Source organism: Schistocerca americana, chromosome 4, assembly GCF_021461395.2.
Source record: "Schistocerca americana isolate TAMUIC-IGC-003095 chromosome 4, iqSchAmer2.1, whole genome shotgun sequence".
In the NCBI taxonomy this organism is placed as follows: domain Eukaryota; kingdom Metazoa; phylum Arthropoda; class Insecta; order Orthoptera; family Acrididae; genus Schistocerca; species Schistocerca americana.
In genome coordinates this window covers 648,117,366-648,133,117 of record NC_060122.1, presented here as the reverse complement: position 1 = coordinate 648,133,117, position 15,752 = coordinate 648,117,366, and the positions used below count along the sequence as shown (strand labels likewise).

Genomic DNA, 15,752 nt, shown 5'->3' with positions numbered 1-15,752 from the left:
TCGTGTCCCCAATTTTAACCGACGGATTCCTTTCGAGTGATCCTTCCAGTGAAGTGTATGTTGTTTTGTTTTCGGCTATCCTGAGTTTGTTGTTGTGACTCCACTGAGTAATTGTTTGTAGTATTCCACTGGCTTTCTCTTCGAACTGGGCTCTGTTGTTTGCAGTGACTACAACTAATAGGTCATCTGCGTATGCGACAATTCCGTCTGACCTGTCATCCCCATACAGAAGTTGTAGGAGGGGTTCGATTGTTATGTCCCAGAAGATGGGGCCGCAGATCGACCATTGAGGACAGCCTTTGGTAATTCTTTTAATTACTTTCCTGCTGTCCATCTGCCATTCGACTACTCGGTCTTTACAGTAGTCCAGAAAACTGTTGTACAGTGATTGCGGTACCTCCAGATGTCTTAGCCTCTGAAACAGTGCTGGCCACCAAAGATTATCAAATGCTCCGGCAATGTCAATCATTATTGCTATGACGTATTTCTGTTTTGTGGTGTTGACTATGTGCAGGGCCTGGTTGATGGCATCATCTATTGATCTGCCAGTACTGAAGCCGAACTGGTGTTGGCTCATACCCCTGAGAGCTCTGTGTGTTTGCAGGCGCTTACACAGTAGCTTCTCCTGAATCTTTGCTAGGGTGTTTATTAGGCATATTGGCCTGTAAGTCTTTGGATCTGAAGGATCCCTGTCCGCTGATTCCTTAATAATGACTGCTTTGGAGGTTTTCCATACTGTAGGTACCCTGCCTAACCGTAAGGCATCGTTCAGTAACGTTGTTAGGAACGGGGTGATCTGCGGTGCTAGTTTTTTCAGTGTTTCCGAGTGGATACCATCTGGTCCAGGTGCTTTTTTGTTTTTGAGCTCTGAGATTGCTAGCGCAACCTCTTCTTGCGCAAAAGGACAGGTGACAGTTGCAGTGTTGTATGGTGTGTGTAGGTTTTCTCTTAGTGTTGCATGATATTGTGTGTCTGTATCGATAACGTCGTCAGGGAGCAGTTTATACAGCAGAAACTCCGCTGTGTTCCTCCATCCCCTCGTCATCATGCCGTCATCCTGCCTTAGCGTTCCCAGAACTAGTGGGGTTTTTATCTTCTCTGTCAGTATTTTGTATGGTTCCCCCCATATATTTTGTTCTGTTTGTGTTGTTACAAATAGCTCCCATTGTTGTCTACGCGTGTTGTATAGGGTCCGTCTGTATAAGTCTTGTGCATGCCTATATGCTTCAAATCTTATTCGTCGGTCCCTATCTGCTATCGCTCTTTGATATAATTTTCGTTTGCGTCTTGTTTGAGTCTCGTAAGTTCGTTGGTCCATGGTACTGGTGAGCAATTTGTGTTCTTTGCTGTCGGTACTGAAGTGTTTTGTGCATGTTGTATTACCTGTATCGTTGGATAATTTCCGTTAATTTGTTCCAGTCCGCTTTGTGCAACAGCAAGTGTCTGGTGTGTGATTTGGTCATTGTGTTCTGAGTGTGAGTTAGTGTGTATGTTATGACATTATGATCACTACTGGTTATGTTGTCGTGTACAGTCCAGTTTGTTACGTATGCCATTGCTGTGTTATTTGCTAGCGTGAAGTCGATATTACTGCTCGTACCATCGAACCCTGCATATGTTGGTATAGGTCCTTCCGTATTCATTACATGTAATTGTGTTTCTTGTATTAGATGGGTGATTATGCGTCCTCTGTCATCTGTTCTGTCTGAGTTCCAGAGGGTCGATTAATGTCAGCACTTATCATTAATTTTTTGCCTCTGGCATACATTTCTAGGTCTCTGATGTAGTCTGCATACGGCTGTATTTGATGGCTGTATTGGGCGTACATGGATGCAATAACCCATGTGACGTTCCCGTTAGTTATCTCTATGGTAACCAAGTGTTGATTGCATAACTGTGTTACCTTAACTATGTTATAAGTTCTATTTAGAATTACTATTGCAGCCTTACAGTCATTGCTGCCTGTTATTGTGGTAGAGTGTTTTGGTAGACATATCAGTTGCCCGTTTCTATTATAAGGTTCTTGTAGGCACATGATGTCTGCCTGCAAGTCTTGTGCTATTTTAGGAATTTCCGCTCTGACTGTCGTACTGTTTTTTTTTTAATGTTGTAAGATATTCATTTTTTGTCAATGTGTTCTGGGTGTTTTACGTGTACAAAACATTTACTGCCAGTCTGTGAGTAATCGAAATATGTTCGTCCGTATGCTCTTACATGATCTAAATATATTTTGTCCAAGTCGAATGATTCTGACCTGCGCAGGCAGACCTGGAGCATGAGATCGAGCAGCGGCTCTGCTGATGTAGGAATATTTTCTGTCTTTAGGATGATTCTGTCTGTTTGCTCAGTTACTGGAAAACAAAGAGAATCTCCCTTTGGATGGTACAATCTAAGTAGCATCCGCTGTGCTGTCTGCAGTATCTCTTTTTTCTCTAGCCTACTTAAAAGTAAGTTAAGTTCTTAATTATCATAATTAGGTGCAGCTGGCTTGCTGTTGGTGCTGGTTTCTGTTGCGGTCTCTGAGGTGGTACTAGACTGATTGTGACTTGGTGTTGGTCGCTGATTGGGGGACATTTTAAGACCTCTTTGGGATGTCACACGGTTACTTTTCGTTTTGTCACATGCTTCTTCAATGCTGTTGGCCTTCACACGTTTTTCACTGACGTTGGTGGTGCTTGCTGGCGTAGTGTCGGCGATGGTGGTGATTTGTATGGGACTGACTGTATGTGTTATATTGTCTTTGTTTATGTTTGGAGTGGAGGTTGTTGCCAGACGCACGTTGACATCGTTGCAAATGTCACATGTCTCTCCCTCAGATTTGTCCTCATCTAATTGGTCTACTTTTATAAGTCTGGGTCCGGTAGTTTGAATTTTGTAATGGTTTGTGGCCTGAATGTTTCGATGTGTTTTGATTCAGGGACTGCGTGCCTGTCTGTTCCTTGTTCCTTTTTCCCGGGGTGAAGAGTGCCTTCCGAGACAAATTTGACTGGTTTCATGTACTGTTCACATTTACGTGTGTCGTAGGGTTTTCCATGTGATGATGATTCTGGTTTGTGTTCATCCTGTGTATGTGTGGTGTGATGTACTTCGGCTGGGAGAAATTGTGAGGGAGTATGTCGGTTTTGTTTGCACATTTTCTTGTGCACAATATATGTAAGCTCATCTTCCAACTCATCTATCCTCTGCATTAATGTTATTTGGAAGTTTATCCAGTGGTGTAATTGTCTTTTAATTTGCTTTGCCACCTCGTAGTGGATGGAACCACAGATTGTCATGTCATCTATATATTCTATCGTATTGATGCAGCTATCCTGTAACGTCGTTGAGTGTGTTAGGGGCGGATGGGTTCATTATCGACGTAATTCTCCGGCAGAAGATTCATTTGTCTTCTCCAGGAAATTGCTCTTTGGTAGCTTCTCTGTAATGTTGACGGTGATTTGTATTTGTGTGTTTTGGGTGATTGGCTTTGGGCGTTCGTGTTTCTTGCGTGTGTGCTGATTTTACCTGCCATAGTCAATACTGTCCAGGAGCCGGTCATGCAGCTCTTTATAGGTCTGACAATCACCTCCTTTTGTTTTATTGCAGACGCGGCCTCTGTATTTGCAGGGGATACAGACGCAAACCGCGGACCTGCACTCACTGCGCTTGTGTCCTTGGTTGCCGCACTTGGCACACGTGACGTCGGCTTTTCTGCAGGTTTTAGCCGTATGTCCTAGGTCGCAACACTTAAAACACTGGTTTACTACTGTATAGTGTTTCACAGAAAGTGATTCGAAGTCTATGTAGACTCTCTGTCTTCTTGTAAGGACTCTGTACAGGTGTGGGCTGACCTCCAGTATCTGGTGACTGAAACCCCTTCCCTTAGGCCCTGTTTTGAATCTTCTTTTGACCTCTCTGTCGAAGTCTTCTTTCGTGGTGTCACCGCTTAGATTCTGCTCGTAAAGGCTTTCTAGAAACTCTTCGTCGGTAAGTGTATCTGGCACGTGATATACTGCCACGAGTGGCTTGCGTTTTCGCGGTCCTTCACAGACAATGGTGTGCAGGTCTTTAGTCTTTTCTATTATTTTTCGACAGTCCTCCTGTGTTTCCGTTTCTACTATAACTGCAGTCTGTGTGGTTCTGATTGATTTTATATGTATATTCTCTTTCCTGGGATTTATATTCTTGGTGATGGTCTGTCGGACAGCTTTGGCGTCTTGATTTTCTGTCCATTTGATATAGAGGGTTGTGGCCTGTTTTGTTTTAGCCTGTTCTATTCTTCGAGCCTCTTTGGTTTTGGGCTCTATAGTTAAAGCGGCAGCATATGTCAGTGTCTGTGCTTGTTGTGTGACTTTATTAGTTTGTTCTCTAATTTGTTGCTGCAAGTCTTGGTTCGCTACACTCAATTCCCTATTTTCGTTCTCTAATTTCTTAACCTTCTCTTGCAAAGTTTGCATTTGTAAGTCTTTGACTGGATTCGAGGCTCTCTGTAGTTCTAGTCTTAGTCGCCTATTTTCATCGTTTAGGCAGGACAGTTTAGCTTCAAGGCTAGTTATTTCGAAAGCCAAGGGAAACACTTTGTCTCTAATGACGGTTAACAGAGCAGATGAAACATGCTTAGCTTTTAATTCTGCTCCTATTTAGCCCAATATTTTGTCTATGGCTGCTTTTTTTTTTTTGACTGGGGGACATAGGCACAAGTTCTTCCTCCTTGTGTTCCATACCGGGTGTGACGTTGATGGCTCTAGCTAGCGTCTTACCCCATGCTTTCCTTCTTCTTCCGTCGGCCTCTGGTGTGGTGGTGTCGCTGCTTCGTCGGCTGGAATCCAGGGCCAAAGGTAGGCAGGCGGTTGTTTACCAACAGCAGGGAGCACAGCTGGTGGCTGCTACTGCTGACGTCGACGGCGGGGCAGCCGATGGCCGCTGCCGACGCGTCGGATTCCGCTGCGGCTGGTGAGGTGTCGCAGTGCTGCCACGCGAGAACCGGCGCGGCTGACTGGCGAAACCGACACGCGCTCGGCCAGCGGGAGGGCGACGGCCTCTCCGTTGGCGCGTTGCACACGGCGAACGCACTAGAAGTACTTTAATCACTCTCTCTCTCTTTTATTTACAGTATTTAATAAGCAAACGATAACGGACTGTGTAAGATAACACTCCCGGTACACGATAATTAAAAATCAGTGTCCACAATCAAATTTTTAGCGAGAAAATCTGCATCTGAATGCGGTGCCACATCACACTGCAACCTACTCGGCCGCCATTATGTTGAGAAAAAGAAAAGTGTAATGCACCTTGCAGGTCTCCGGGCGAATAAACCATGTCTGTTTAGTCGTCTGTAGACTGTGTGCCTGGAGACAACTGTTCCAGTGACTGCCGTTATGTCCCAAGCAAGGCTACTGGCAATACTCCGTGGCCGTCTGCGGGCACTATTGGTGAGATATCGGTCTTCTTGTGGTGTTGTGCACTGTGGACATCCCGTGCTGTAGCTCCTGGACACGTTCACTGCCTGCTGCAATCGTTGCCATAATCTTGAGAGCACACTTCGTGGCACACGGAGGGCCCGTGCTACGACCTGCTGTGTTTGACCAGCCTCCAGTCGCCCTAGTATTCTACCCCTCATAACGTCATCAATATATGTTCTTTGAGCCAACACACAGTCACCATTAGCACGTCTGAGAATGTCTGCACACTTACTCGCTGCACCGTACTCTGACATGCACCAACACATCTGTGCGTACGTGGACTGCTGCCAGCGCCACCGTGCGACAACTGCAGGTCAAATGCACCGCTTGATCATACCCCGAGGTGATTTAAACCCGCAAACCGCCCACCAGAGCGTTGTTTCACCATGTATCACCATTATCCTTAATTTATGGGCATGAGTATAGATTAGTCTGATGAGGGACTAATAAAGCTGGACACTCGTTAACTAAGTAAATTAGTACTGCAGAACAACCACATTTCTGTGCATTTCATGTATAATTCGATGCTAGTTCGAAATATCAGTATATTTGCGAAGTACACTGATTAAAATGAATCGGCTTATTGCGGTTTGTGTCGCAAAATGTTACGTAAGCTTAAGTAGTAGGCGCTGAGAAGCATGAGTATCACAGTAAAAGGCTCTGCTGTACACGAAGGGGAGAGCTATGTAATACTTGTCACACAGTGCCAAGTAGAAAGTAACTTTGTGCCAATGAAACTGCCCATAAATGGACAACGTCACAGCATTAACTCTCGCATTACAGTAAAGATATTAATATCTGCACGGCCCTCGATGAAACGAAAATATAATGCAGTTGGTGTTGTACATGAGAGCTCAAAAATGTTCAAATATGTCTGAAATCTTATGGGACTCAACTGCTAGGGTCATCAGTCCCTAAGCTTACACACTACGTAACCTAAATTATCCTAAGGACAAACACACACATCCATGCCCGAGGCAGGATTCGAACCTGCGATCGTAGCGGTCACGCGGTTCCAGACTGAAGCGCCTAGAACCGCATGGCCACACCGGCCGGCTACATGTTTCATTGATCAATCTCACGGTGACCGTTATGAGATGAAACATAATCAAGCTTCTTTTTTTCCTAAGTTCAAGTCTGTTCATTGTCAGCCAGTATTCACAAAAAATTTAAGCGACGAAAGTATGGCTTATACAATAGGAAGGTAACGCGAAAGAATGCGTTTTATAGGCAGAACAGAAGATGCAACGGAACTAGTAGAGAGACTGCCCACACTACGATAATCCGTCTTTTGCTGGAGCGGGATGTTTACCATGTACGATGAAAGGCGCACATCAGAAAATTTAAAAGAAATACGGGAGAGAATGTTACGAATTTGATACGCGAGTTGGGGTGGCTGTCATTAAAACAAAAGCATTCTGCGTTGCGGCGAGATCGTTTCTCTAAATTTCAGTCACCAACTTTCTCATCCGAATGCGAGAATATTTTTTCGGCGTCCACCTACTCAGGGAGAAATCACCATCCTAATAAAATAAGAGAAATCGGAACTCGCACGAGGGTTGAACGGTGAAGAAAAAGCCAGAAAGAAGTTCCACGTACCCTTTGCCAAACACTTTAGTATGTATTCCAACAGTAGTCATGTAAATGCACACGTAGACCAGTCCTGGTGGTAACGTGAAATGTATTAGTATTACGGCTCAACTTCTCGTTTTAATGGCAAAACTGTAGACCAATCGCTCAAAAATGACGCACCACAAAGAATATATCCGAATGGGACGGAAATCGGCAGGTGCGATGTACATGTACAGACAAACAAATGATTACAGTTTCAGAAAATTTGGGCAAGAGGAAGAGCTACACAAGTTGATAACGCTTTGGTCACCACCTCTGGCCCGTACAAGCAGTTGTTCGGCTTGGCGTTAATTGATAGTTACGGGACGTCCTTCTGAGAGATGTGCCAAATTCTGTCCAACTGGCGAGTTAGATCGTCAAAATTCCAAGCTGTTTGGAGGGCTCTGCCCACGAACCTCCAAATGGTCTCAATTGGGCAGAGATCCGTTGCCGTTTCTGGGCAACGTAGGGTTTGACAAGCACCAAGACCTCCAGTAAAAACTCTTGCCGTGTGCTGAAACGTTAAGTCCGGGATGGCTTGCTATCAAGGGCAAAGAAACGGGGCGTTAGAATATCGTCGAAGTACCGCTCTGCAGTGAGGGTACCGCGTACAACAGCCAGATGGGCCCTCCTATCAAAAGAATGCTGTAGATAGCGGACGTTGCGACTACAGGTAACTTAATCAGTACCGATGAACTAACCAGAATCATCTTAAACAGTAACAAGCAATCAAAAAAAAAGCTCCAAATTAAAACCCAGGACCAAATTTGAGGTAACATTTGTGTTTGACAATCAGCACATGGGGGCTTCAGTAACAATATATGAACTGCCATATGTTTATCTCTTGTAGAGAACCAACGGCAATCCCCCATGCCCCCCCCCTCTCTCTCTCTCTCTCTCTCTCTCTCTCTCTCTCTCTCTCTCTCTCTCTCTCTCTCTCTCCCCCTCTCCCCTCTCCCCTCCCCCCTTCCCCCCCCCCCTTGTGTTTCCATCTCGGTGGTTTAATAAATCATTGGAACTTAAACTAGATACCGAAGTAAGAAAAAAAGAAAAGTCACATATAAAATTTCCTAAATACGCTGAGGCTACTACAGCTACTAGTTCTTGCAGAGGGGCTCACTGATCAAGGCTGAGCTAGGTTTAAAGTGCCATCGTAGCCAAGTGACAGGACTCTACAAAAACCACCCATTTTCTGTGCGACCTCACCTTTGTGAATCCTGCTTATCGGAGATCACGTCTGTCGGTATATTAACACTTTCAGAGCCTCTGGCTACAACAGAAATATGTTCTCTTAGTGTAAACCATAAGTACACATTTGAAAATGTTTAGTCTTTTCACCGTGCACAAATGCTGCCAGTTGTTGGGCATAACTATAAAAATATTAAAAAGTCAATGTTGCGTTGCGCAGCAGCTTATGACCGCCAGAATACAAGAAAGTGGTTTGTTAATTTAATTCCTCTCTGTTACTGAATATTATTATTCGTTGGTATGGACTCAACGGGTTGTTGGAAGTCTCCTGCAGAAATATTGAGCCACGGTCCCTCAGTAGCTGTTCATAATTGCGGAAGTGTTGCCGGTGCAGGATTTTGTGCGTGAACTGATGATCTCTTGATTATGTCCCATAAATGTTCGATGTGATTCACGTCGGACGATTTTGGTGGCCACATCATTCGTTCAAACTGTGCGGAATATTGTTCAAACCAGTCGTGAACCACTATGGCCCGGGGACATGGCACGTTGTCATCCATAAAAATACCATCAATGTTTGGCAGCATGAAGTCCATGAATGCCTGCAAATGGTCTCCAAGTAGCCGAACATAGTCAGTTCCAGTCAACGATCAGCTCAGATGAACCAGAGGACCAGTCCATTACCATTATGGAGCCGCCACCAAGTTGGACAGTGCCTTGTTAACAACTGGGATTTATGGCTTCGTGGGGCCTGCGCTATCATCAGCTCTTACCAACTGAAACCGGGACTCATCTGAGGTGGCCACGGTTATCCAGCCGTCTAGGGTCCAACCGATATGATCACGAGCCCAAGAGACGCGTTGCATAGGTATTCGCGTGAGTAGTCTGCTGCCGTTGCCCATTACCGCCAGGTTTCGGCGCGCTGCCCTAACGCATACGTTCGTCGTACGACCCACATTGATTCCTGCGGTAATTTCATGTAGTGTTGCTTGTCTTTTTAGCACTGACAACTCTACGCAAACGCTGCTGCTCTCTGTCAAGTAAAGGTCGTCGGCCACTACGTTGTCCGTGGTGAGAGGTATTGCCCGAAATTTGGTATTCTCATCACACTCCTGGCTCGAAATGCTGAATTCCGAAACGGAATGTCCGTTGCGTTTATCTTCAACTACCATATCGCGTTCAAAGTCTGATAATCCCTGTCGTGCAGCAACAGTGGCGTGAGTACAAATGACTGCTTCTCCAACGCACTGCCCTTTTACACCTTGTGTACGCAATAGCATCACCATCTGTATATGAGCATCTCACTATCACATAATTCATCAGCTCAGAGTAAGTACCCGTGTATTTTCTCATACACCCCCTCCCCCCCTCACCCTACAGCGACTTGTAAGAAAGAAACGTAGACGTCCCTCAGCTGCCACGCAACGTATAAAACTTGCCATTAATTAGCCCATGGATTAGCCAAAAAAGTCTAAGACCTTGACTTGGCATTAGCTTACAGCGAATGCTTTGCTCGCGTCTTTATTACGAAGCAACCTCCATGTGTTTTGAAAGCATTTCGACTATACAAATGTCGAAACTACCCACATTCGTAGAATGAGTGTGGACGTGAATCTCTCTGATCTCTGCTTGTGGCTCGGTAAACAGTGAAGCCTATCCTGTCAAATGCGTTTCTAAGAAAGTCCTGCAGGCAGTACACCATTGTGGAAGAGCTTGAGTCCCAGTACTTGGCACAAGACTTACGTCCTTGAATTAATTGAATGGGCGCAATTAGCTCCCATTAAACGAGAGTTAATAAGGGAAGGCATCCAAGAACGGCGACAGTCTGCGAAGATAATCGGCGAGTAACTGCGCGAATGTTGCGTAAGTGGCCCATTGAGTGCCATCAGAGGTAGTGAAACTCGCTCTCCTCGTGAAATTGGTTTAGTAGGTGAGTAGAAAAGTCCACATTAGACGTAAGGGAAGGAAGTGGACGTTTATTTCTTCGTCAAACTGGCAAAATGCAAGAGGCTAATTGTGCAGCATTTGCGACAGTGTAACCTATGAAATTTGAAAAAACCTGCACTTGAAGCGCTAAGAAAAATGTACACGCACGATTTGTTTTGCGTAAGGTGTTAAAGTACCGGCGCCCAGAAATGAAACATTAATGACCATGTAGATGGTTCTCATAAAATAACCAGATGGCAGTTATAAGAGTCAAAGGGCACGAAAGGGAAGGAGTGGTTGGGAAGGGAGTGAGACAGGGTTGTAGCCTCTCCCCGATGTTATTCAATCTGTATATTGAGCAAGCAGTAAAGGAAACAATGAATCGAAAGGTATTAAAATCCATGGAGAAGAAACAAAAACTTTGAGGTTCGCCGATGACATTGTAATTCTGTCAGAGACAGCAAAGGACTTGGAAGAGCAGTTGAACAGAATGGACAGTGTCTTGGAAGGAGGATATAACCAAAACGAGGATAATGGAGTGTAGTCGAATTAAGTCGGTTGCTGCTGAGGGAATTAGATTAGGAAATGAGACACTTAAAGTAGTAAAGGAGTTTTGCTATTTGGGGAGCAAAATAACTGATGATGGTCGAAGTAGAGAGGTTATGAAATGTAGACTGGCAATGGCAGGGAAAGCGTTTCTGAAGAGGAGAAATTTGTTAACATCGAGTATTGATTTAAGTGTCAGGAAGTCGTTTCTGAAAGTATTTGTATGGAAGTGAAACGTGGACGATAAATATTTTGGACAAAAAGAGAATAGAAGCCTTCGAAATGTGGTGCTACAGAAGAATGGTGAAGATTAGATGGGTAGATCACATATGTAATGAGGAGCTATTGAATAAAATTGGGGAGGAGTTTGTGGCACAACTTGACAAGAAGAAGGGACCGGTTGGTAGGGCATGTTCTGAGGCATCAGGGGATCACAAATTTAGTGTCGGAGGGCAGCGTGGAGGGTAAAAATCAAATCAGTCTCAGGACTGAAGACCACTACTACAACAACAACAAAATAAAACATGAAAATAAATGAGACCAATAAGATTTTTTTTAAGCAGATGGGTACTTTACCGGAAGGTATAAATTACAAATACGTTTTTACTAACTGGGACAATACTTAAAGCCGGCCGGAGTGGCCGAGCGGTTCTAGGCGCTTCAGTCTGGAACCACGCGTCCGATACGGTCGCAGGTTCGAATCCTGCCTCGGGCATGGATGCGTGTGATGTCCTTAGGTTAGTTAGGTTTAAGTAGTTCTAAGTTCTAGGGGACTGATGACCTCAGATGTTGAGTCCCATAGTGCTCAGAGCCATTTCAACAATACTTCAGACTCAATTCAGTGGTAGCTCGTAATTATGCAACCGCAACGGCTTGTTTTCAGGTGCCGGTTAATCGAAACTTTTCGCATCCACTGTAGTGTACGTTTGCTCGTTAAGTTTTCGCTGTTAAAAATGACAAATCTGTGTACAGGCAGTGAGAACCGCATTCGACGTGGCGTGGACTCAACAAGTCGTTGGAAGTCCGATGCAGAAATATTGAGCGAAGCCATAACTGCGAAATTGATGCCGATGCATGATTCAGTGCACAAAGTGAACTCCCTATTACGTCCTATGAATGTTCCACGGGATTCATATCGGACGATTTGGGTGGCCATATCATTCGCTCGAATTGTGCAGAAAGTTCTTGAAACCAATAGGGAACAGTTGTGGCCGACTGAAATGGCGCTTTACATCTATAAATATTCCATCGTTGTTTGGGAACATGAAGTCAATGATCTCCAAGAAGCCGAACGTAACCATTTACAGCCAATGATCCATGTTAACACAGCCCACACTATTATGGAGCCACCACCAATCTGCACAGCGCCTTTTTGACAACTGGGGTCCGTGGTTTCGTGGGGTCTGCGCCACACTCGATCAGTACCATCAGTTCTTACCAATTAAAATCGGGACTCATCTGACCAGGCCACGGTTTTTATTTGTCTGAGGTCTAACCGATGTGGTCACGAGCGCAGGAGACCAGCTGCAGGCGATATCGTGCCTTTAGCAAAGGCACTCGCGCCGGTCGTCTGCTGCCACAGCCTATGAATGCCATTTGCCTGCGTTGTCCTAACGGATACGTTCGTCTTACGTTCCTCATTGATTCGTGCTGTTATTTCACGCCGTGCTGCCTGTATGCTGATAACTCTACGCAAACGCCGCTGCTCTCAGTCGTTCAGGGAAGGACATCGGCTACTGTGTCGTCCATGGTGAGAGGTAATGCCTGAAATCTGGTATTCTTGGCACACCTTATACAGTGATGTCGTTATACTGAATTCCCTCACTATTTCTGGAATGGAATTCCCCATGCGTATAGCTCCAACTGACATTCCGCCTTCAGAGTTTGTTAATTCCTGTCGCGTTTCCGTAATCATAGTGGAAAACTTTCCACATGAATCACCCCAATACAGATGACAGCTCCGCCGATGCTGTTGTTTACTATCTTGCGTACACGATACTATTGCCGTCAGTATATTTGCATATCGCCAACCCATAACTTTTGTCAGCACAGTGTTACTTCTCTGGGATGAAGTTACAAGGCGATATGTTCACTGAAGTGAAAGAAATTTCTAAGTCAGTTTCATAAAGGACGCGTGGGACATCTGGTTTTCACGCCAGCCTTCACCTCTCCATGATGTGAAGATTCGCCAGGCATGTCACGTCATTCACACTGCACGCTGGACTGTGGGTCTCTTGTCCCAGTTAGATAACGACTTACACTAGGCCGTTGAACCAGACGAAATTATTATTTATGCTCAAATGGTTATGCCTGAGGACACCGCGGTCAGACAATAAAATGCACAAAATCAGACAGCACATCTCATTGTCAAGTGGAGTAACAATTGTCTCCTACACATATTTCACTGCTACACTCTACCAATGCTCAAAATTTAGTATTTATATTAAATAAGATCAACACCTACGTGATTACTCTGCTATTCACAATAAAGTACCTGGCAGAGGGTTCAATGAACCACCTTCAAGCTGTCTCTCTACCGTTCCACTCTCGAACGGCACGCGGGAAAAACGAGCACTTAAATTTTTCTCTGCGAGCCCTGATTTCTCTCTCTCTCTCTCTCTCTCTCTTTTTTATTTATTTATTATGATCATTTCTCCTTATGTAGCTGGGTGCCAACAGAATGTTTTCGCAATCGGAGGAGAAAACTGGTGATTGAAATTTCATGAGAAGATGGCGTCGCAGCGAAAAACACCATTGTTTTAATGATTGCCACTCCAATTCACGTATCATGTCTGTAACACTGTCTCCCCTATTTCGCAACAATACAAAACGAGCTGCCCTTCTTTGTAGTTTTTCGATGTCATTCGTCAGTCCCACCCGATGGGGATCCCGCACAGCAATACTCCAGAATAGGGCGGAAAAGCGTGGTGTAAGCAGTCACTCTAGTAGACCTGTTGCACCTTCAGAGTGTTTTGCCAATATTTAGCTGAATTTACAGCCTTCAGATTTGTGTGACTTACAGCGTAATCGAAATTTAGCTGATTTCTTTTAGTACTCGTGTGAATAACTTCGCACTTTTCTTTATTCAGGGACAAATGCCACTTTTCGCACCATACAGATATCTTATCTAAATCATTTTGCAAGTCGTTTTGATCATCTGATGACTTTACAAGACGGTAAATGACAGCATCATCTGCAAACAATCTAAGGCGGCTACTCAGATTGCCTCCTATTTCGTTAATATACATCAGGAACAATAGTGGGCCTGTAACACTTCCTTGGGGAACACCGGATATTACTTCTGTTTTGCTCGATGACTTTCCGTCTATTACTACGAACTGTGACCTTTCTGACAGAAATCACGAATCCAGTCGCACAACTGAGGCGATACTCCGTAGGCACGCAGTTTGGTTGCAAGACGCTTGTGACGAACGGTGTCGAAAGCGTTCTTGTTGTTAATGGCAATAAATCGATCTAATACGCATTTGTGTGCTAAATAAAGAATTGTGGAAGATTCCAGAGTTGTTCCTGGGGCGATGCATTTCCTACCCTGTGACAGCATCAAGATGCAAGGAATATAGTGATACACGAGTAGTCATCTCTACCCCAGATTCTTTGCAGAATTGAACTTCCATGTACAAAACAGCTTCAAACGGCTGACTACTTTACAAATGAGTTAATGTATTAAATATTGGACATCAAGCATGTAAGGGAGAAGGAGTTCAGAACAAGTTTACAATTATGTATGTAGTTCGGAAGTAACTAAGTGCTGTCATTCTCAAATACTGGGTTAATATAGCCTGGGTAATTCACGCGTCCTGAGTTGCGCTGCCTTAAGGGACACGCCATACACAGTTTCTAACTGTAATTAAATTACATGGAATATTGAAAATAAAGTTGTTGTTGACCCTGCAAGTGATTAGTTAGGCAAACTTCTGCTGGGGCCTAGCGCTACAAACCGGGTTCGCCGTTTAGTATCATAGTGAGACGGGGCAGTCAGCTGCCTTCTTTAATTAACTATAGCTCAGTTCCAGCGAAACCTCTGACTCAGCAGCGGACGTTGTACCAACAAACAGCGTGGGCGTTTGTACACAGTAAACGCTTTGTGCTTGCGTTCACAAATATCCTGAACAGTCTAACGTTTATATCCCGGTCGACAAGCGGTGTTTCATTTTTTATGCATTTCCTAAATTTCTGTAGACGATAACTGTTTATTACCGTAACGATATGTACATGTAAGTGTACTCAGTAAAGAGCTCCCTGTTCGATAAAGCTTTAAACAGAAACGCAATTCGTTACGTGAGCGAACCATCCTTTCTAAACCAACATGAAATCTATAAACACATGACTATTTTGCAATTCACACTTAAGTGTCTGGCAGAGGTTACTTCGAACCATCAGACTATTTCTCCATCGTCCAAATCTATAACAGCGAATGGGAAAAATAATACTTAAATCTCTCTGTGCGAGCTCTTGTATAACTTACTTTATTACAATGATGATTTCTTCCTGTGTAAGCTGGCGCCAATGAAATATTTTCGCATTCATTGGAGCTAGTTGGTGATCTAAATTTCGTGAAAGGATCTCGTCGTAACGAAAAGCGCCTTTGTTTTAATGACTGACACCCCAACTCGCTTATCATATCCGTAACACTCGCTCTCCTATTTCGCGTTTATACAAAAAGGGATACCCTTCTTTGCACTTTTCCGATGTCTTACGTTAGTCCTATGTGGTAAGGATCCCATACGGCACAGCAGTACTCCGGGAGAGAACAGACAAGCATGGTGTGGGCAGTCTCTTTAGTAGTTCTGTTGCAAGTTTTCTGACAGCAAAATGCACTTTAGTACGTCTTTTCCACAACATTATCTGTGTGATTGTTACAATTTAAGTTGTTCGAAATTGCAGTTCCAAGGTATTTACCTGAATTGAAGGTCTTTAGATTTATGTGAGTTATCGTGTAAATGAAAGTTAACCGATTTCTTTTAGTACTGATACGCATGACCTCACATTTCTCCTTCTTCAGAGACAACTGCCATTTTT

General features: G+C 44.2%; 1 protein-coding gene across 1 annotated transcript in view; it reads left to right on the top strand.

The window, feature by feature from the left end:
* The first annotated feature begins 4,742 nt into the window (after positions 1 to 4,742).
* LOC124613673 (nucleolin-like) overlaps positions 4,743 to 15,752 on the top strand; it is a 153,705-nt gene continuing 142,695 nt past the window's right edge. The window contains exon 1 of the mRNA XM_047142390.1: positions 4,743 to 5,057. Within this exon, the coding sequence (XP_046998346.1) occupies positions 4,743 to 5,057 (315 nt within the window). The remainder of the gene's footprint in view (positions 5,058 to 15,752) is intronic.